This window comes from Danio rerio, chromosome 16, assembly GCF_049306965.1.
Source record: "Danio rerio strain Tuebingen ecotype United States chromosome 16, GRCz12tu, whole genome shotgun sequence".
Lineage (NCBI taxonomy): Eukaryota > Metazoa > Chordata > Actinopteri > Cypriniformes > Danionidae > Danio > Danio rerio.
In genome coordinates, this window is record NC_133191.1 from 39601531 (window position 1) to 39624956 (window position 23426).

Below are 23426 nucleotides of genomic sequence, written 5' to 3' on the forward strand. Positions count from 1 at the left end.
AAATGTACTGATTTGTTTGAAGAAGTTGCAGAGAAACTATATTTTCCTACCTTTTAGTAGAAGCGTCTCAAGGGGGGAAGTAGAAGGATAGAGAATGCCTTGGACTAACCTAATAACTCCAGATGGTATGGCATCAAATACGACAGCAAATTCTTTAGGGGGGATGGGAGTATTGAATCGATTAAGAAATTTTGTTTATGAAATTGAGATAATTTAGCTGGTATTTTATCAGCATTATAGTTACACAGGGATTAAAGTTCTCCGTCGTTACGACGGATTTCCGTCAATTGGAGCGAGTCATTGACGGATTTCCGTCAATTACAGTGTTCCGCTTGTTCTTAATTTTTTTTCATGCTCTTTTCCTAATTTTAATGCTGTAAATATAGGCATTTCTCAAATAGTGTAATAAATGTCTTAATTTTAGTTTGAATAGGTCTTAAATTAAGAAAAGAAGTGTATTCAGCCTGCTGAGGAGGAAAAAAATTTTGTGATCAAAGCCTGGAGTGGAGCAAATGCACGTTCCTCTCTCCACTCTAAGCGTTTTAGCATCACTCCGCTATGGATCCACTCCGGGTTTTGGTATAGTTTCAGAGAAGTACATGTCAGGCTACGGCTGAGGTAAGTTATTTATATTTAAGATAGCATGGACCCATTTATAATGCAGGAAGGCTCCGATGTTTCGGAGATCGAAAAAAGTGTAAAAAATAAATGGAGATGGGCTTGGCTTAGCGAAATTGGGGAGAATGGCAAGCCTTTTAGTTCGTGGGCAAAAAAAATTAAACAACCAGGTACGTGTCTTTGCACAGTATGCCACAGGAAACTTCAATATGGCAGTAATGGCAAAAAAGTGCTAGCTCGCCATCAGTCAGAAGCCAGTCACAATGCCGCCGTTCGTGCTCTACAGTACACTTGCTCCCTGCCTGGTGCGACAAGTACCACAACGGAGATTCATGCATCTATGGCCGACCGTGTGTGCGATGTAAAAGTGCGCGTATGTTCTTTCATAGCGGAGCATGACCTGTCGTTCACAATCTCACAACCGCTAGTTAATTTGATGCAGTCAGTTGTCAAAGACAAGAGTGCACTTTCAAGATTGTCAATGTCTAATGCACATGCCTCCAACTTGTGCACACATGGTATTGCTGCTTATTGGAAGTCCGAATTGTCATCTAAGCTGAAAACGAAGATGTTCTCATTAAATGTAGATGAGGCAACAGATGGAAACATGGACAGGATTCTGAATGTTCTTGTTCGGTACTATGATGAAGATGTGGGAAAAGTGGCAACCCAGCATCTAGCCTCGAGGAAACTGAATATCGCAGATGCCTTATCAATCACAAACACATTGACAGATATTCTCCAGTCATATAGCCTGAACTGGAATCAGGTTGTTGGTATACTGTTGGATAACTGCAGTGTGATGAGAGGGAAAAAGTCTGGAGTAGAGACACTAGTCAGAAGAGAAAATCCATCACTGCTGGATGTCAGCGGAGACACTGTCCATATGGTCTCGAATGCAGCCAAGGCCCTTTTAAATACTTTCCAGGGATTTGTGGAACAATTTTGCTCTGATGTATACTATGACATTGAAAAATCACCCAAACAGAAAGAAATTTTTTCTGAGTTCCAGTCCTTACTTCATTTGGAGAATAAGAGCCTAATACGTCCCATCAGCAGCAGGTTCCTGCAAATGTTAGATGTGTGCAACAGAATACGGGACCTTATGGATCCATTGACCGTGCACTTCTACAGCGTCCTGTCTTCTCATGATCAACACAAACACAGGTACTTCTATTTTTGTATCATCTTATTTCTGTACTAGTAGGCTTTTTTTGGATCTTTAATAAAACACACACACGCACAGGTCTATGGTGATATCTTTGTGGGGCCCTTCCATAGGCATAATGTATTTTTTACTGTTTAAACTGTATATTCTATCCCCTTCCCCTTTTATTTCCCACGTGGGGCCCACAAAAAGGGCCCCACAACATCAAAAATCCCCGGTATTACTATCCATGAGGGGACATTTGGTCCTAAAAAAGTAATATAAATAAACACACACACACACACACACACACACATATATATATATACACACTCACTTTTTTGTTATTAATAATATTTAAAGATGCAGACATTTACTGGATTTTTTTACATAACAAATCTAAACCAAGGGGTGGCGATGCCTCAGTGATCAATCAGGTTATGTATATAAAGTTATAGATACAGTGACTCAAAGGGTTAAATATGTTAGAACAGTGAAGCTCAGCTTTATTCCAGATGCTATCAAATTATTAAATAATCTTTATATAGAAAAAAGGATGAGTCTTGACCTGTAAACTCAAAAATTATGTCATGACTGTTGAAGTATTGGCAATTAGAAATAGCATTGTCTATTTTTTCTCCTTAATCCTTATTTGTATATTATAATTTTGTGATGCAGATGGCTCCTGAACCAGCTTCTTGATAAGCATGCAGTTACATCTGATGAGAAGGCCAGGATAATATGTCTGCAACAGCAAATAGCAAAATCTGCGAGGATAGGAAGTGATGTCAACAAAAAACGAAAGACACGCATCTGTATGCTTTTTTCCGAGTTCGACAAGCTCACAACCATTATTGATTTGTATCGAGGTATGTTCACTTTTTATTCACTTTAAGTGTTAAGAAAAGTACAGAGATTTCTTATTTATTGAAATCCCTTTATTGCTATATTTATTATATGCTTATTTTTCTTGGAATCCTTGAATGGAATCTGAGTTAACTATAAATAGTTTTTAGATCACTGTTAATCAGATCACTTTGGTTAATACTACTACTACTAATAATAAACTATTTATACAGCAGTTTTCAAAAACAAAGTTACGGACTTATTAACCAGATTTAAAACATGTCAGGACTGATGTAATTTAAACTAGACAATTGAATAATACAAATGGAAATAACAAATCTAGAAAATAATATTAAAGGGTTGTAATGTTCTAAGAAGAGTATGTTACATTGCTATGAATGTGATAATTAATCAATGAATAAAATATACAGACCCATTTCTAATCTGGTTCTATTGTGATTTTTAGGTGTACTTCCAACTTTCCAGGTGTTCCTGAAGAAGTTGCAACATGAAAAGCCCATGATTCATGTGCTGCATGCTGAAATGCTACTGCTGGTTAGGGAACTTCTCTCCAAATTTATGAAGCCTGAAACTATCCCTTTGAGTGCAAATGGCTTGTTGAAGCTTAATGTTCACCAGAGAGACCTGCAGTACACTGACAAAAGGTTGTCTGTGGGAAGATTCAGCTTCTTTGCCTTAAACAAGGCTAGAGTGGAAAAGAAGCCCTGGGTGCAGAAGCTCTACAGTTCTCTCAGAGAAGGCTACATAAAGGCAGCAACATTCCTCCTGAAAAACCTGCCCCTCAACAACATCATCATCACCTCTTTATCTGCGTTGACACCATCATTGATTCTCCACGAATCAGTCCAAGGTGCATTCAACACCTTGGCCAAGGCCTTGCCAAATGCTGTGAAGTCAGAAGAGTTGGGTCAACTGGATGAAGAGGTTCGAGCCTACCAGATTAATACAGATCTAGGAGCACAGGCCAAATGCTTTGAGGAGAACAATGCACGAATCGATGTTGACTGGTGGAGTAAGATTTTTGCCATGAAGATGACAGGAGGAGGAACGAGGTTCCCCATCTTAGGGAAGTTGGTAAAGGCTCTTCTGTCATTGTTCACTGGCCCTCTTGTAGAAGGATCATTTAACATGATGGATGATATAATTGAGAAAGACAGGGTTAGGCTGAACATTGAGACTTATGAAGGTTTAGCCATTCTCAAGTCCAACATGAAGGTAATGGGCAAAACTGCATCTAAAATGCAAATTACCCCTGCATTAAGGAGATTTTGCCTGTCTTCTTATGAGACATACCAAAATCATCTGAAGAAAAAGAAGGTGAACCTTGACAATCAAAAGGAAAGGAAACTGAGGGAAGCTGTGAAGGTTCTCTCAGAAGTTAGGGTTAGAAAAGTAAAGAAAGGTTCCACCTCTTATGTTTGTGCTAAAGCCCCCACCTCTTCCACCCTGGGAGTTAAACGAATAGCTGCTGCTACAGCCTCCACCTCCTCCACTGCTGGAGTTAAAGGTAAATCTGCTGCTACAGCCTCCACCTCCTCCACTGCTGAAGTTAAAGGTAAATCTGCTGCTACAGCCTCCACCTCCTCCACTGCTGGAGTTAAAGGTAAATCTGCTGCTACAGCCTCCACCTCCTCCACTGCTGGAGTTAAAGGTAAATCTGCTGCTACAGCCTCCACCTCCTCCACTGCTGGAGTTAAAGGTAAATCTGCTGCTACAGCCTCCACCTCCTCCACTGCTGGAGTTAAAGGTAAATCTGCTGCTACAGCCTCCACCTCCTCCACTGCTGGAGTTAAAGGTAAATCTGCTGCTACAGCCTCCACCTCCTCCACTGCTGGAGTTAAAGGTAAATCTGCTGCTACAGCCTCCACCTCCTCCACCTCTCCTGGAGCCACTCCTGCACATGTAGCTAGTCAAACACTAAAACGGGTTTCAGGTGTAGCCAAGCTTCAGGAATATGGTTTTACAGCCAAAAAGCAGAAAAAGTGAAAAGCACTCTAGAGGCATTTGGACAAGAAAAGCACTTTTTGGAATTTAGTGGTGGTGCTGTTACTTTTTTTTTGCTGTTAATTATTAATAGTTTCACAAAACATTGTTTGGTGTTATAAGATACATAAAACATGCACTGAAAATACACTTTTTGAAAAAGCACTTTTTGGAATTTAATGGTGATGCTATTACTTTTTTTCTGTTCATTATTAGGAGTTTCACAAAACATTGTTTGGTGTTATAAGATACATAAAACATGCACTGAAAATACACTTTTTGAAAAAGCACTTTTTGGAATTTAATGGTGATGCTATTACTTTTTTTCTGTTCATTATTAGGAGTTTCACAAAACATTGTTTGGTGTTATAAGATAAATAAAAATATGCACTGAAAAAAACACTTTTTGAAAAAGCTCTATTTTGAATTTAATGGTGGTGCTATTACTTTTTTTCTGTTAATATGAGTTTCACCAAACATTTGGTGTTATAAGATAAATAAAAACATGCACTGAAAAGATGTGTGGTAGATGGTTGATTATTTGTCAAGTTATATATTTTTCAAAGATAGCTTTTAAAATATGCAAACTGGCAACATTAAAGCGGTTTAATCTCCCCTTAAAACGCTATTGGTCTCGGCTATTTAAATAAAATTTTGGTTTTAGGAATATGGCTTGGCCTGAAAAAAGTTCAGTCACAAGAATTTTTTTCACTTTAATCCCTGGTTACAGAAAAATAACAATTAAGCCATCCAAATTAAGAAAATATGTAATTTGGAATAAAGTTCCAGATTGATGTTGGATTTTAGAGAATATTTTTGTCCCATTTAATTTTGACAGTATTATTAAATGTACGGAAATCCAGCATATTAAGACCACCATTCTTAAAGCTCTTCATAACTTCTGCTTCCCACATTCTGCACTTCCTCCTGCAAGTGTCTCAGTCAGAGCTGCATGCAAATGAGGGCCGGCTGAAGCCTCCCCATTGGTCTATTAGCTCTAGATTGACACCTCCTCCCTCCAACCAATCTGGTGAGGAGGAAAGCTGACGTCACTCTAATGGCGGCTTCAACTGGCCCTCATTTACATGCAGCTCTGACTGCAACCCTCGCAGGAATTTGGGAAGCAGAAGCGGAAAACAACAAATGACAAACATCAAACATGGAAGAATGAAACCATTTCCTGCTGCTGAAAGCCTCTGCGTCATGCTGAACCCCTCGTGCTCCAAAATCTCCTCTAAAACAGGTCCTCTTTCAGAGTGGAAAGCATAAACTACACATATCTAGAACAGTCTTTATTTTTATTGGTTTTTTAGCCATGGCTGATCCAGAATCTGCTGCACTGTTTGCAGTCTCTGATCATCATCCCCAAGGGTAATGCAGGTATTCATAAATGCCATGAATTCTGTAACATTTTAAAAGAGAAAGTTAGTTAATGGTGGACACACACACACACAGCTCAATATTGACCTGAATGACTCCTGTTGTGCCCCAATGTTCAGTCTTCATGAAAATATAATATATATTTTCCTAATGTTGGCCTCATTTTAGAAACCGTCACCAAACCTCAAGATAAAGAAAAACATTGTTTTGGGTTTTTCTGCTGGTAAAATGTGGCCAGGGTCAATTCTGACCCATAAGTCAACAGGAGGGATGAACAGTGTCAGTCCCAGTCATCTTCTTACCTTCAGGTATGCTGGAACATTGTTTTTCTATTTCCCGCATGATGCCAAACAGCTGCTTCACTGTGTTTTTAACTGCCTTCTTTGGAGATATCCTTGTGTCTGGTGGGTATTTCTTTGGATCTGTCAGAAAGAGAGGTTTAGTGTTGAGCAAGCAGTTCAGCTAAAGCCCCATTCAACTGAGTCTCAGAGACTAATGAATGTTTTTCGGCTTCCTCCTGAAATAATCTGACTTACCATGACAGATGTGCATCCCACAGCCAAAATCAATTAGCTTGATTTGCAGAGGCCGGTCGATGACGAGGATATTACAATCATGAATATCATGATGACAAATTTTCCGCCTCAAGCACTCCTGCGCTGCTTTGACAATCTGCAGGATAAGCGTACGCGCGACTCTCTCCTCCAGGTGTTGGTGCTTCTGCAGGAAATCCTCCAGTGTTCTGCACGGGCCGAGATACTCCATCACCAACATTATTGTCTTACACACTTTCTGTAAGCAGATGCAATGAGTTAAAATAAAGCACATGACAGCAGTCCTCAGGTCAGTCTTTACTAGGCATGGGCCGGTATTAGATTGTGGCGGTATGATAACCTTGGATCAAAATATCACGGTTTCACGGTATTGTGATTACTGCTCTAATATGTAGTCTTTTTGAATGTCTGGGTAAAAGACAAACTTGTTCCCCTCTGAAAACAATATATTTTATTTTGTAATAGATTTATAATATTTTTTGGCAGTAAACATGTCAGGCTAAATAATTCAAAAGATTAATTGACTTCTGCGGCCCTCATTTGTTTCAAAAACACTGATTTCTTTACTATTTAAAACAGCATTTTTGGATATTTATTCAGCTGGAGATACCGTTGTCCTAAAAAAACTGTAAATAATATATCTCACACAACGGTATTACAGAAAATTTGGCAGTTTTAAAACCTCGACTTTTCCATACCTTAAAAACAGTTATTGGCCCATGCCTAGTCTTTACACTGGCTTCCAGTTACATTCAGGATAGATTTTAAAGTAGAAATGAGTTTATTTTGCTTACCGCACCGGCATATCATTAACCCACAAGCTTTTCTGAAAACAAGACAAAGTTATTTACATGTCCAGAAATGCTTCTTGATTTAGGAATTTGAATTTACAAAATCAAAATGACAATAAGAAACGAGACAAACCCTCCTGCAGCGCATTGTGCATGAAATGTGCTGTATAAATACACTTACTCCTCTTGGCAATTTCTCCACTTTAACTAAAAACCATTCCTGGAGCTTGATGAGCAGCGGGCTGGGGGGATCTCTCACAATTGTCATCATGGCCACTTCGATTGGTATGGGTAACGGATATCCAGGCTGAAGATAAAGTGCACATTAGCTGCATATCAACAACATGTAATCCTGTTTTTCAATATAACTGTAAAAGAAAATCTGTAAATCAGCAGCTTTACGTATTTTGTGATTCATGTTTTTTTTCTGTGTGTTTATTTATGCTTTTGAAATGCATTATGGGAGCTTGATGTTTATTATCTGCACTGGTTTTGTCAATTGTGATGTAAAAATCTGGTAATTCGGCTTCTGACGGTATTAGATTTTAATGTGATGAATTGCAGAAGCTTTGATATTATCAAGATATTAAGCTGAGCTGTGAAACAGATTACTTTATCAGGTATGATTACAACAATACCTAGTGTATTGCTTATTAAATACATGTAAAAAAAGATTATAAAGTACAATAATAGGTAACACTATAATAAAGTATAAACTAAACTACTTTAGATAAATTAACTGATGTTAACGAGAGGACTTTACTGCACAGAGTTAACGAACAAAAGACAAACAGTCTTATAATAATCTTAAAAGACACTCTAAAAGTGTAAATAATAATTATTCATTATTGTGCATGTTCATTATTATGATATACTGAATTATTGAATATTGGCATGTGACTACTTTTTCTGTTATATGTATATAAAGTCACTGTTAAACTGCAGAGTTAAATTTTCAGCATCAAAACTCGGCAGAGCACATATTAATTCCCATCATAACCATAAATAAACAGAAAACAGCAGTGAATCACAAAATGATCAGTAGATATTTGTATAACCACAGCCGCAGACAGACTCATCTAATAAATGTATTTTGTGATGCTTCAAATATGAATCACGCATGATGTTTTCAGACTTACCACATTGCTGTCAACTTCTGAAGTAGTCGACTTGATGATAAACTGTGGATGAAAAGTAGAATTAAACATGAGTGAGCAATCAAACATGATTTCTCTAAAGTTGATGTCCTCTAAACTGGACTAGGGTGAATAGACTTACCTGTTTGCCGTCCACTTTTCTGATACCACGATAGACATTGCCGTAGCAGCCAGCTCCAATATTTTCTTTCAGGTCATATTTTGCTTCCACTGAAAGATAAAAACAGCATGTTCATTTGAGACAGCTTCTAGTTATGCCTGAACAGACAGTATAAAAATAAAGCAATTTAACCCGTAACAGCCAACAACATAAACAAAGCCAATTTGCCCCGAATTAAGTTTTTTGAAACTTTTTTTAATTCAAAAGCCTTTTCCCAAAATATGTCAAAATAGTTTGTCACTAAAAAAATCACTCCATTTGCTGAAACTGAGAGAAAGTTGAGGCCAAATGACCCCAGTGTGTATGAAACAGCAACACAAGGGTTAAACAACATCAATCAAACATTAAAAATACATTTAAATGTACCAGAACCAGGAGAAGGCCCTATCCTCTGTCTACATGGCGGTCTTCTTTGTCCGGAAGGACCGGGAACATGTAACATACTTTTTTCCATTTATTAGCAGTAAATAACGCTCTCTAGGGTGTATAAATGAGTTTACTGCAGTTAATTATCTGAGTTTTCGCCTTGTCTGAGTATCAAATGAAAAGTTCCTCAATACACGTCTATTCTGTCAGGCGTCTGGTGGATTCTGACACTCGCGGTGCAGAGCGCGTTCGATTTATGACGTAGCGTAGGGCCAGACCAAAGATGGGATGGGGGTCCTGTAGGTACAGGTGTTCGCGTTTATTCTTCAGGGTGTAAAAGGTGAAGTGGCATATTAACGTACTGTTTAGGGCTCGTGATAACATTATAAAATACGCGTGGACCTTATAAAACTCTTTTGCCATCTCTGCATGGGGAAAAGAGGGAAGAATAAAGTTAATCACGCAAGGCCTGGCATGATTGATATTTGACGGGTCCAACACGGCTGATTAATTTGAGGACTCTGCATCGGCCTTTAGCTCTGCACTGAATTTACAATGTTATACGGAATCACGATGCTTTGACTCTTGTCCAGAAGTCTGCTGCTAAGAAATCGAGAGCTCCGGAGTCTAATGTTAGTTGTCATGGAAACGAGGATGTCTTGGCGGCAGTACGTGAAGTTGCTAACCTATGGAATAAAATTTCTGTTATAATTATAAAATTCACGCATCTGCAATTATGAAACCGCAAAGGAAAACGGAACATAACTTGTGACGTTACTTTACAGACACGAAATAGTTTCACCACGGACACGAAGAGTACGAATCAAACAGCGACAGTCCACTGTCAAAATACATCACCGCGGTCACAGGCATTAATAAACGAGCCAGAGTCATCGATCACAACAGTGCGCTTGCGTGATGAGATCCTGAATCCTGACTGAAGGAAGCCCGCCGAACAAAATGTCTGGGCAGCTCCCACACACCGTCTCAGGTAAGACTTTTGTTAATCCCTCTTTGAGAACTGTCCTCCATGAGCTGTAATAAAGGTTGAGACTCAATGATGTCCATTTTCGCTGTGTTTCTTAGACATTTTACAGAATCAAAATTAAGATCAGGCCGAGGATAGCAAGCTAAGTTAGCATAACGTAAGTGAACTTGACAGGCAGCGAGCGCAGAACTTCTCAGTGAATCACTTAACGGTGTTTAACTATAACATGGCATCTGTTGATTAAGTGTTTTTGAAAGCCAGATAGACTATTGATCTATTATAAAGAAGATATCAGCAAAAGGCAAGTTAAATATTTGAGGGTTTTTGCTTATTTTTATGACACTGAATCAAATCCATCAATTGTTTAAAAAACTTGAGATCTACGTTAATTTATCTTATTATCACCGAATGAGTGGGAAAATATATTGAATAATGTAATAAAGTCTGTGCAGATTAGCAATTGGTTAAATAAGTGACCCGGACCCATGGGCGTAAATCATGAGGGGCAGTCATTTAAACACTCGTATTTCATCTGAAAGCTGAATAATTAAGCTCCTCATTGATTTATGAGAGAAGATTATATGTTCAGATATACGTTTTTATATTATCTTTAAGTTAGCAATCCACATTACTAAGCAGAAATGACGTTTTTATATATTTATAGCAATTTACAAAGTCTTTATGAAGAGAATTCTTATCTAAAGTAGAGTAACCTAACTTAAATAATTTGAGCAAATAGCCAAAAAAGTATATTTTGTCTCATATAGTGACTATTCCCTCAAATCTACCTGCTCAACATAAGACTCGTTTCTTAGTATTAGAAAAATGCCCAATATCTATCTGTCTGTCTGTTTTTAATTAGCTCCGATTATGTCCTGCTTACAAGCACTTGAATCTATGAAAACTGATCATACTAAGATTTTTAGCATAATAGAAAAAGTGGACCTTTTAAAGACTAAAGACTTTGATATTATTTTCTGCTGGATACCAGGCTGGTCATATGGGATGAGTTGGAAATGAGCGTGCAGATAAAGCATGATAAAGGAAGATAGAAGTTGGAGATAACAGAACGTAAACTTCCTGTGTCTGATGTTAAACCTGTTTTAAATCTGTATGTTAATGAGAAATGGCAGATGGAATGGGATGAATGTAGGAAAAACACATGGTATGAAGTGAATCCATTAATTAATGAAAGGAATAATTACCATTTTGAAAATAGACATGACCAGGTTGTTCATACAAGATGTAGCATCAGACACTCATGGCTTACACTCGCATATTTATGAAAAGCGGAAGAAATACCTATTGGTGACTTGTGTAAAAATATTTTACCGATAAAACATTTTAATATGTTTAAAATATTTCCCGAATAAAAACGTTCTCTAATATCATGTAAAAATACACATTGTGTTTTTAAATGATATTGGAGAATGTTTTTATTCTGGAAATATTTGAAGTGAGCTGTTTGAAAAGGTGTTTTACAATATTTATCTTTAATCTAACTAAAAGATTGTATATGACTGTTTTCAGTGTTGTTGCTTGCTACTTGTATGTTTTTTGTTGTTATTTTAAAATGTATGTTTGCTAAGATTGTTTACTAACTGCAATGAGCGTCATCATGCTAACTGATATGATATGATTATAAATTGTATATTTAGTACATGTTTTTTGCCATGAATATAGCCAATGCTGCTGATATGGCATTAAAACCTAAATAAAATCTGTCCATCCATCCATCCATCCATCGTTCTGTCTATCTATCTATCTATCTATCTATCTATCTATCTATCTATCTATCTGTCTGTCTGTCTGTCTGTCTGTCTGTCTGTCTGTCTGTCTACCCTCTTTAACCATTGTCAATCATAATTCTGCATGACTTACAGCTTAATTTTATGTTAATGTTTATCAGGTTCCATTTGGAGAAATAATATCTGCTGCTCAAAGCCTGGTGTCGAGGCTCACCAACACCCTAAGATCACCAGAGAACACAAACCAACTAAGAGAGATTAGTTCAACACAGAGAGAGAGGACAACATCAAGTTTCCAGAGCCAGTCAGTTCAGCAAGAAATGAGGTGTGAGATTCAGTGGATGACTGTATGTGTAGAAGAATCTAATGTGTTTTTTTCTCTAATACAAATTGTTCCTACACTAATGAGAAAATATTTGTAGGTCATTTCCTGGGTTTTTCCGAGAGGAGCGTAGAGGGAAAAGCTGTTTTGCACCATATAAGGGGCAATGTAAAAGCTTATTAATGTATTTTTACCTGCTGGACAAACAGCATGAAAAAACACCAAAAGGAGAGGCAGAAGTACATCTCACTATGGCTGGACTTGGAAGACAGCAGTTAAATGTGCAAGAAAATTTCCCCCATTCAGAGGTATGATTAAAGTTCCATGCCCTGTTATTTTGTATTTCTGTATTTGTTCCAAAATTATAATGTATTAATTAGGGATGCTCATTTCGGTTAATTTTGCTAACCGACAACCGTCGCTCATTAATCGGTTATTAACGGTTAACTGGTCAGATTACAATTAATTTTATATTAAACAAATTGACGTGTCTATTTTGTGTCTGACACATTAAATAATGCATTTTAAAATACTAATTTATTTTTATATGCTAGCACAGTGGTTCTCAAACTGTGGTACGTGTACCACTAGTGGTACGCAGGCTTCCTTCTAGTGGTACGCGGATGAATCAAATATGTAATATGTACATGCTACATATATTTAAAGAAATTATCAAAAATGATTTATATACGAATATGATGACATAAAGCCTATATTTATGAGGTCTAGGCAACATTTCCAGGTGCTAACAAACCAGGAGTTATTTCTTTTTTAAACTGTACAGAGCTTAAGCTGCTTTACTAGACCTAATACGCTACTGTATTTCAAAACTGCTCATTATGGTGGTACTTGCAAAGACAATTTTTTTCCGAGGTGGTACTTGATGAAAAATGTTTGAGAACCACTGTGCTAGCATATTAATAATAGAACAAAACAACAGAGCATCTTTACGCACTTGCAGTGTTTAGCACAGAAGAACAGAATAAGAGAAGAACTAAATAAAATGAATAAAATAAATAGGACTGCCCTAAATTATTTTCACTTCAATAATTAATTTATATTACAAAACGAAAATACTGACTGATTCTTTTTAATAACCGGCATAGGCTGTTTTTTTTTCGCCAATCATGTTTTTTTTTTCTTCTGTCAAATAAAATCGCAGACTTTCTCAAATCGCCAGCTCCACGGAAAATATGCATTTATTTAATGCCCCGCTGTCATTATTATAATCACAAAACCTTTTTACATTTTAATAGAAATCATTATTTTAAAGAATATGTCCTGATATGGTTTCCTCTCTCTCTCTCTGGCGGTTCAAGTGCGCGCGCTGCGTGATGAAAAGACAACAACACGCGCGCATAGGTTGACTTTTTGTAAACAGTTTTGTTGTTTAAATATGATGTTACATTATTGTGCATACATGCTTTATAAGCTGTAAAATAAAAGGTAAAGCCTATTTGTTGTGTTTATGATGCAGATCCAGGTCAACATCAGCGCTAGTTTGGCATCAACACGTCTGTTAAACAGCAATATTCTTCTTCCATTTTGCTTCTTTGGCAAATGTGTCTGTAGTAGGGATGTAATGGTATTAGAATTTCACGGTACAGTAATACCTCGGTATGAATGTCACGGTACGGTATTTATTGAATCATTTACAGGAAAAAACAAAACTTATGAAAATACTCCAAAAAAGTGCCAAAAGTGTCAATGACATACAAATTAGCCATCTATCTGTAAGCTTTGAAACAGGAACTTCAATTTTAATAACAAAAAATTATTAAACCATGTAAAAAAATAAAGTTTCAATTTAGTAGTGTTGAAAACTCATCACATTCAACATTTAATCACACTCAGCCCATCTACACAGATGAGAGCTCTGCTAGTCGGACTTCTCATCAAGCATCTCCCGCTGGATCTAATCTCACTATATTTATTAAACAGGATATTTCATTTATCTTGTTGTCTTTATCTAACGACATATTCCCTGACTTTGGTCATTGGAATCTATTACTTGTTCTCAGGTAACGTGTTTTGGCTGAGCGCAAAGATAAGTTAATGATTAATGTAACCACGTACATTCTGTATATTGACTGATCGCTTGCCTTTATTTCCTATAATGTATAAACTTATTGTATGTTATACATTTAAAATGGCCATTATCGATTCTTAAAACTGATACTCAGCAAAAGAGAGGGTGTGTTTCGTATTTTCACTGAAATTGAAAGGAGGCAGTTGTTATCGGCTCCGTTTTGTTATCAATATCCACACAGTGAAGATGACGCTCATCTTATGCAGCACGACGCCTCAACATGTCTGCTGTCTAAGTTGCTAATATTAAAATGAAAATAGGCAGTTCCTTAAATCATGTTTACATTTTATTGTTGAGAAAGTGAAACAAGCCAGGGTGATGTGAATGAAGTTATAAAGTACACTGTTCCCTTTGAAGATTTACCCGTGTCCTCGGTATAATCTGCTTTTCCATATCAAACTGAGAAGAAGAGACTGCAGCCTTGATCAAACTTGCGAAGTCTGAACTTACACGGAGATAATGCAGGACTGAACTGTGCGTGTTAGGCTACTTAATATTCAGGAAAAGCCCCAATCAGAGAGGCGAATGTCTGCAGCCCCGCTTCCGTTTTCAGATGTCTCCGTTTTCCATCATCCACACTGAGACGGAGCAGCAGTTTTCGGCGCTCGAGTACTCCGGCGTAGTGTGGACGGTTGGCGTAACCGTAGCAAAACTTATGCGTTTTCAAACTAAAACGCATTAGTGTAAACAGGGCCTTAGAGTTTTCCAGCTCTTTTCATCCCCGCTTCTAGCAGCACACTCCATTTCCGCATTACTGGATCTGTAGCGAGTCATGCGACTTCGGTAATATCGAAAAAAAATAATATTGCGGTATGACGGTATTTACAATACCGTTACATCCCTAGTCTGTAGGCACGGGTTATACGTTGTCGTCCCGCAAGTTAAGTATGCCTTGCAGTTAAACAAGGGGCCGAAAACGAGGCGCACCTCACTGCCTTTATGTTGACAAGGAAAAAAGAAGAGAGGACCGCGCTTCTTCTCATGAAACGACTGAATCAGCTGGGTATCGATTGTGTCTGTGTTGTTACAATTGTAATATTTAATAATATATAATAAATTGATATTCAAGATTTGTATATTCATCCAGCTCTGGATAACTTAAAACAGCGATTAGACCTTCAGAGCGGCAATAATGCGTCCTGAAGTAAAGCGAAACGGCTATAAACTCTAGCAAGATAGAGTGATTATATGCAGAGCCATATTCCTTTATCTTTAAATAAAGTAGAACTATAGAAACTGTGTTCATCTTAACTGAAAGCTTCGTCGTGTTTTCTGGCCTCACGCATCGCGCACCTGTCAGTCAGTCAGCACGTAACGCCAAAGGGTTAAACAGACTATACGGTTACAGAAAAGTTTGCGTTATAATCCACTTACCTTTTAATACATTTTGATGCGATTATAATCCGCTATTAAAAACAACAACAATAACTGAATGTTTTGAATGGATAATGTAGCCGTGGCGGGATGCATTTTGGTCCCCGCCATGGAAGAATGAATGTAGCGGAAACCATGCTCTTTAAAAGTTCTCTGTAGTTGTCTTGACAACACAAACTGCTGCTCTGGGATGAGCCGCGAGCAAAAGATGCCCCTCTTAACGCAAAGGCGCATTCAATCGGCCCCTTATGCAGCCAAACTAAAAATATATCAAATAATATGTTTCATGGTTTAACTGATAGCATTAATCGGTTACAAACGCACCCTTTTGGTTAACGGTTAATCGATTATATTGAGCATCCCTAGTATTAATATAATTGAACTGTTCAAGCTTTCAGATATACTTGTGAAATTGTTTCTAAAACTGGCCAACATCTGTGGTGGATGTTTGTTACGCAAGTTTTCAGGTATGTTCTTTTTTCTTCTTTTTTTGATGATGATGATGATGAAATGCTAATACACTCTCAGTAATTGTGCTAAAGCTGGGGCTTTTCAAAGTTTGTGTTTGTATGTAAAGCTCCACATTAATATCTTAAAACCAAAACCTAAAGTGTACATATTGCACTCAAAAATACAACCATGTTCTCTTTTAACCCCTTGAAACATCATGGCAGTTTGTGTACCTTTATTTTTTTCTAGGGATGCACCGATACCATTTTTTTTGGAACCGATCCGATCTCGATACCAAAAATTCTGAGCATTGATTAATACAGATCTGATACTGTGCTGTTTTTTTTTCTAAGCATAATACAGTTTCTATAGCTCTGGTGATAAACTCAAATGATAAATCTTCTTTAGTAAAAATAACAGACCTATAGGCTGACTGTAAATGACAAACACACAATCTAACTAAACATGATGCTTGCTATAAACTATAGGCTACATTATTTGAGCATTCATTATGACATTGATATATGTTGTGGTCCAGCTTATGTTTCCTTTTTTGAGTGAGACGGAGAAAGTTTAAAACAAGGTCCACTTAAATGCTTCAGCGCCAAAACACAAACTGGTCTGTTGAATAAAGTCTTAATATAATTAAAATGACAGCAAAATATTCACAGTTTCAGAATAGCCTATATTAGGCTACATCATGTTTAGTTAATGACAAGTTCAGTGAATGACAATCCATACTGCTCCTGTCAGTTTCACTTTTATTAATATAATCAACTACTTTGACCACAATAAGCCAGGCTTTACTAACTATTGGCAGCACTTAAAGTATTCCCCTCAGAAGAAGAAACTCAATCGGACACTTTCAAAAACTGAGCAGCACAAAGAGGAGAAATCAGTGTGTTGATGATCTGTCCAATGTATTATTAAGCTTTTTCTAATTCAAAGTTTCAGGTAGGCCTACTTTGTGTGTGAATACCTTGCAATTAGGGCTGGGTATCGACCGAATCGTCTTGCTACTATCGAGTATCTAAAAATTCTTTTTCGTTCGGTACCAAATTTCGATACTCAAGGGTATAATCTTGTCAACGTCAGTGAGCTAGAAAATCTGCGGCATCCTTAACGTGACCGGATCAAATGCTGGTGATTGACTGCAGCGAGGCTGTCTTGAAAATCAGTAGTTTACGACGGTTACGCGCACTCACTCAGAGCTTGTCAAATGTGAGGCTGTAATGCGTACACTACTACACTTTAAAGCATAGCATACATTTAATACAAAGGATGTTTAAGTGATCAAAAGTATGGCTACATTATGCAAAGATTGACGGCAACAGCGCACGATGCAATATCTGTAAAGTTATCGCGACCAAGACTGGCAACACGTCAAATATGATAAAACACCTGACACAGGGTCCCCGCGGGGTCTTAAAAAGTGTCTTAAAAAAGTCTTAAAATAAAAAAATCGAAATTTAGGCTTTAAAAAGTCTTAAATTTGCTGTTCTAGGTCTTAAATATTTTTGCACAGGTCTTTATTTTTGTTTTTATTGCTAGGTTTTTGGGGTGTTGTAGTTCTTTATTTCACTAGTCCAATTGTAATTTGCATTACAACTACAAAAAGGTCAACTTTCAATAGCCTATCAGCTTTCTGATATTAAACCCAGTGCGCGCGGCAAATGTGACATCATCGCTGTGTTTGCGGAAGTTCGCTTTGAGTGCACGCAACATGATTTCACTGACAAATGTTGCAAGTGCAGTTTTATAAGTAAGAAGTGCTGTAATACGAGAGAGCGAATCTCTGCTCGCGCGCCGGTTTCCTTTTGTTCATGGACAAAACTGCTTGCGAGCTCTCAAAACACTGGCTGCTCATGTGCGAATGATCTGCTCTCGCTGAGTCAGACTCCTTTCGTGCTTTTGCTCTCCAAAGAAGCTTCAGCATACTGTAGTTGTGTTACAATAGCAACTATAGAATTACCACAACAGAGTAATTGAAGTACTTTACAAAACACTTTACAGCAGACACTAGTTCACTTTATTTTAGTGATAAAATGGGATTGATAGTAGCATTTATTTAAAGAGTGAATAGTACAGTAAGCTATAATACCTAAAATACCTAATTTATACCTATTATTACCTATTTTCTATCACGGTTACATTTCTGCTTGCCAGAATGACCAATAATTATTGGCTAGAAATTGCAACAGCCATCGGAAAGGAGGAAAGTTTTTGTAAAACTTTGGAAAAACCTGAGGGATAAGTTTGTTAAAACAACAAAAAAAGAGGCCCCCAAAAACATCTTCAATGATAATGATTATCTTTTTATTCGTCTGATTTTACTTTCTGTTTTTTTGGAGCGCCGCCTGTCATTAAAAAAAATATCTCAATGGTGAACGTGTCAAGTATAAAAGCCTTAATCTGTTTTGTGAGTTGTGCGATGCGGTGCCAGGTGAAAGTATAAATCTGCATAAGATGTTTGTTTTTTCTGTAGTTCAACGGTGCATTTAATCTGACTTTACCCCTGTTCAATTTAAATTACTTTGTTTTACCCCTAATTTAATGCTTTTACATTTTCTCTCGCGTTTTTTTGTTATTGCGATATAGGTCTTAAATGTAATACTTAATGGTCCTAAAAAGGTCGTAAAAGATCTTAAATTTGACATTATGATATATGACGCAGTCGTTATCTTCATCCTCTCAGTATTTTCCTGACTCAGGGCCTCCAACAACGTGCCCACCACAAGCGTCGTCTTCCATGACTGATGAGGATAACTGCGCGATGGTTGGGGCTCCGAAAGGCAAACAGACATACAAAATCAGTTTTTAGCACTTCTTGCTTGTGTACCGTTAAAGCTAAGGCCCAGATTACACTACCAGTTAAATGTGACCCAATTCCGATTTTTTTTGCTTAAACTTGTGACAATGTGGTGCTTCTCCGCGGTTTAATGGTGTGGAAGAGAGAGCGTGTGTGGATATTCCGACGTGGGAAAAAACAACAACAACAGAGGAAACATGGAGGACGGTGGTCAGTCGCCATTATTTGCTCCCACTAGACCTGAGATCTCTCTCGTACCACAAATTCCTCTCAGTGGTGTAGGACATCATACAGCATATAAACAATAAGTGCTAGCTGCGATGACGGCCCTTCCCCACCTCCTTCGCCTCAAAATCATTTTAAAGTTGGGCAAATTCGTGTTGTAATTTTTACGCTATTAACGTTATCAATGCACGCACTGCGGGATACACATAGAACAACTTTATTCCCTTAACACCAGTGCGCACACAGGCTACATCTTACACACACACACACATCAGGGCCGTACCATTACATAAACTGCGTGGGGGTAAATCTGGACTGAACCATTTGCTGCTTATACTACACCACATATTTCGTAGAGCTAAAAAGAAAATTTCTTCCATCGTGGCTAGTGTGGCACAGATGCTAGGACCCGCCTTTATGCATGCATCATAGGTTGTATGGCAAGTGTAAACGCATGAATTCGATATGGGTCACAATTAAAAGAACGTGTAAACGGACAGACAAAAAAATCTGAATTGGGCATCAAGACCTGACAGTGTAAACGGGGCCTAAGTTTGTGCGGGGAAAATGTATTCATTCTTTTTTTGGACCTAATGTATGCTGTGCAGCGTTATGTACTGATCCGATGGCTTTAAATATGTAGGGTCCACCCAGTTGGCCCAATGCCGGTGTCCACTGGTGGATGAAGGTTCACTGCATGTTCGGTCTTTCCAGTGCACAATGTTGATTTATATTAACTTAGCTCATATCTGACTCCAATTTTAATATGAGGTGGTTTAGAATATTAATATATTTATCCTCGTTTTATCTGACTCCAATCATAAAACATTAAGAAGATTATATCAATATGTAATTTAGATAAATGTTTGAACCTTTTGTCTTCACTAGTAACTATTACATCCGTTCATTCGGGTGCTCATGTCGCTCAGAGAAATCGCCTCGGCCGAAGGCGTCCCTCACGGTCACACTCCGGTCAGTCTTGAATATTAAACAGAGGTAAATTGACTAATACTTTAGATAGCCGCTACCAGCGCGCTCGTTCTAAAATACTTTCAAGAGTTCACACTTAGCTGATGATTAATTATAAGCTTGTTTGGCATGCTGTCCCGGGAGAGAGCCCTGAGCTCATGAGATCCTCGAGCCCAGGACTCCCTCCCGTTGCAAAGCGGGAGGGGAGTTTGAGCTCAGGTAGATCTCGGGAACTCCCCTGCTGTAGCAAGTGAATGCTCTTGAAACTAATTACTAACTAGGAGCGTGTCTATGTTGACAATTTGGCTTGTTCAATTGGCTTAATTGCATGTTTTTGGGTGGTGGGAGGAAACCGGGGAACCCGGGGGAAACCCACGTGAGCACGGGGAGAAGTGCAAAACTCCGCACAGAAATGTCTGCTAGTTTTGGTAGAGCCAGGAACCAGAGACATTCTTGCTGTGAGACGACAGTGCTAGGCACTGGGCCACCGTGTCACCCGTCTAAGAAGGAGGCGTAGGGGAGGAAGGGGGGACTCTTCAAAACGAAGATAGCAATGGAATAAACCCCAGGGTATTTATAGTAGTTTAGGAGTCATCTGATTGGATAGTAGTGAATTGGATAATGCGGGTCAGCTGCTAGCAATCATAAGCACGTGATCCTCTCGAAATTTGTTTATACATAAACTTCACTTCAAGAGTTCACACTTAGCTGATGATTAATTATAAGCTTGTTTGGCATGCTGTCCCGGGAGAGAGCCCTGAGCTCATGAGATCCTCGAGCCCAGGACTCCCTCCCGTTGCAAAGCGGGAGGGGAGTTTGAGCTCAGGTAGATCTCGGGAACTCCCCAAAAATGCCTTTGAATAGCTCGGGACAGCAGCCGCGTATTGAAGAGCCCCCCAAAAAGCAGGTGTAACAAGCCATATCCGGCTGCTGGATATAGCATTGATAGCTTAGGAAGAGAAGCTTCTAAGGGAGCAGAGCAAAGTAGGCTGCTAGAGCTTAGGCGGGGTGGGGGCAGGGCTGGATAGACTCCGCGGGAGTCAAGGCTCAAATATATACACCCCTGCGGGGGTGGGAGCTGGGGTTAGTTTGCTCAAGCAAGAGTCGGGAAGATTTGGGCGGTGGAGACTCTTGCATGAGAGGGTGGGAGGTGGCCAGGGCCTGAACTCCTGCGGGAGTTGAAGCTCGTTTTAGTCGCCCCTGCGGGGGCTAGAGCTGAGGATTGAGGGCCTATGCGTAAGGAAGAACATAGCGAAAGAGTGACGCTGAAAGAAAGACAGTTAGCGGAGGACTCAACGCTGGAAAAGAATTGAGGAAATAGGAGGGTAAGGAGATAAGGGGGAAGATCAGAGAAGGGTAAAAGTAGCGGAAGCACTCACGCTGTAAGGAAGAAAGAAGGGGCAAATAATTGCCAGGCGGAGAATCTCAACGCCAGAAAGAAGAAAAGGAGAATATAGAAGTATATATGCATATATAAATATATATGAATATATATGGTTATTACATGGTAAGGGCCGGGCGTGGGTGGTGATTGACTCTTGCGAGAGTCGAAGCTCGGAGCGACCCCTGCGGGGGTCAGAGCTGCTGTGGGCATTTCCCCTGCTGAAGTCTGGGAAAGGGAGGGGGCGGTGGAGACTGCAGCAGGGGGTGGCCGGGGCGGGACTCTTGCGAGAGTCGAAGCTCGTTTTAGTCACTCCTGCGGGAGTTAGAGCTGAGGATTGATGGCCTGTGAGAAAGGAAGAAAAGAGAGGGCGGAGGAACTCGACGCCAAAGGAAGAAAAGGAGAGAGGGGATAACCTGCGTGCGTGAGCATGCACGTGCGTCTATTCCTGTTTCGGCATGTGCATGCACACGCATCGGAACAGGTATACATCGGATGTATGCGTATAACATGCGCATACATACCATTTCTAATGGCCTGGGTGGGGCGCAAATGGTGACTCTTGCGAGAGTCGAAGCTCAGCGCGACCCCTGCGGGGGTCAGAGCTATGGGGGGGGGGGGGGGGGCAGTAAGAGTCGGGAAGAGGGAGGGGGTAGTGCAGGCTCTTACTGGGGGTGGTAGTGAAGGGGTGGCCGGGGATGGGCTAGGGGTGACTCGCGAGAGTCGAATTCGGATTGAACCCCTGCGGGGGTCAGAGCATGGTGAGGGAAGGAGCATAGTAGGTTTGAAAGGAAAGTTAAGAGCATACATGCAACCTGCACAACATGTAGTGCCCCTATGTTCACATACTCATTGTTTGCACGCACATATGCATACTTAGACGTACACCTGTACCCATGCATATCTGCGTGCAACATGCATGTGTATGTGTGCAAACGCACGCTGTCTTTGCGCGAGCAATCACACACATTCCATGCGCACCCATACGCAAGCACACACACACACGTACTCCAGCCTACTTAGGGTCGAGCTCGTACCCCTAGTTGGAGTTTGGAATTTAGCCGATTAGGGCTAGCTGGGCTGTCTTGAGGTGGGATCGGCTGAGGCGAATGTAAGCTTTGAAGGCATCGGAGGACCAGCGGCCTAGGGTCTGGATTTGGTGTGGGGATAGACCTTTGTGAGCTGCTGTGGTGGCTGCGCCAATTCTAAATGAATGGCTGGAATACAATTCGGGGGAAAAGCCCGAAAGGCGAAGGACTTCTTTCAGATGTTTTTGAAACCAAAAACGGGTTACTGGACGGTTAGCGTCATCAGTAAAAAGTGGGGCATGTGGGTCAGACTCTTTTGCTCTCCTTGAATGGAGAAAGCTAGGAGAGTTTGGAATGGCTGAGTGGGGGAAAATATGTTAAAAATGTAAATAAAATGCCCTTTGCTTATCTGATCTGTTTTGCTTTGCTTAATGAAAAAGGCGAGTGTTTCAGCATTCAGCAGTGTTAGATCAGATATAGTGGGGTGTATTGCGGGATTGAAATTGGATGTGATAGCCATTTCTGAATATGACTCAAGGGTCCTTGGTGCGACAGCGTAAAGGATCAGAGATATGGAAGTTTTATGGCAATATCATTTGTGAATAGAGTGGAACAGGTGTTGGATGCTGGTCTGCTTCCGGTACCAAGAGCCGAAATTTCTGGAAAAGAAAGTGAGAGAGAGAATCAGCAATTTGATTTTTGCAAACTGGAACATGTCTAGCAGTCATAATGAATTGCTTTTGGCTGCCGTTCAAACGAGGCGTCTTAGTAAGGGCATAATTGGAAGTGCGTGCGAGCGTCCTTTATTAATGCAATAAACGGTGGCTTCGTTGTCGCAATGAACGAGAATGCTAGAGGCGGACCATTCATCTACCCATAAAAGCGCTGCTGCGACTATGGGGTATAGTTCGAAAGCGCAGATGATTGCTGATTTCTGGGTAGACTGAGCATCTGCGGGCCACGTTGAAGTAAACCAGTGACCTTGGTAAAAGCCGCCGAACCCGACTGAGGGGGCAGAGT

General features: G+C 39.5%; 3 protein-coding genes across 7 annotated transcripts in view; 2 read left to right on the forward strand and 1 right to left on the reverse strand.

Moving 5' to 3' along the window:
* The first annotated feature begins 566 nt into the window (after positions 1–566).
* On the forward strand, positions 567–5128 carry LOC101885117 (uncharacterized). The gene is made up of 3 exons (XM_005170802.5): positions 567–1785; positions 2444–2634; positions 3078–5128. Exons 1-3 carry the CDS (start codon positions 644–646, stop codon positions 4616–4618), a joined length of 2874 nt encoding a protein of 957 aa, XP_005170859.1. The 5' UTR covers positions 567–643; the 3' UTR covers positions 4619–5128.
* A 766-nt stretch (positions 5129–5894) lies between these two features.
* LOC137487940 (serine/threonine-protein kinase pim-2-like) overlaps positions 5895–23426 on the reverse strand; it is a 74548-nt gene continuing 57016 nt past the window's right edge. For 2 of the 5 annotated variants that reach the window (XR_012392275.1, XR_012392271.1), the window contains exon 3: positions 8631–8707. Coding sequence is in view for 3 of the 5 variants with exons in the window: in XM_073926291.1 (XP_073782392.1) it covers positions 5914–6017; positions 6298–6417; positions 6532–6823 (516 nt within the window). In the remaining 2 variants the exon portion in view is untranslated. Of the gene's footprint in view, positions 6018–6297; positions 6418–6531; positions 7648–8479; positions 8522–8618; positions 8708–9023; positions 9195–23426 lie in introns of those variants that run through there. The other 3 variants (XM_073926293.1, XM_073926292.1, XM_073926291.1) reach the window with 3 other exon arrangements.
* The window catches only part of LOC141375040 (uncharacterized), a 55481-nt gene continuing 43975 nt past the window's right edge, over positions 11921–23426 (forward strand). The window contains exons 1-2 of the mRNA XM_073926281.1: positions 11921–12084; positions 12182–12389. The gene's annotated coding sequence lies outside the window, so the exon portion shown is untranslated. The remainder of the gene's footprint in view (positions 12085–12181; positions 12390–23426) is intronic.

Excerpts from the sequence above, each read along its gene's own strand:
- LOC101885117 (XM_005170802.5), top strand. The coding sequence starts at position 644 with ATGGACCCATTTATAATGCAGGAAGGCTCCGATGTTTCGGAGATCGAA. Across the intron at positions 1,786-2,443 it reads CATGATCAACACAAACACAG|ATGGCTCCTGAACCAGCTTC; the intron begins GTACTTCTATTT and ends TTTGTGATGCAG. Across the intron at positions 2,635-3,077 it reads CATTATTGATTTGTATCGAG|GTGTACTTCCAACTTTCCAG; the intron begins GTATGTTCACTT and ends TGTGATTTTTAG.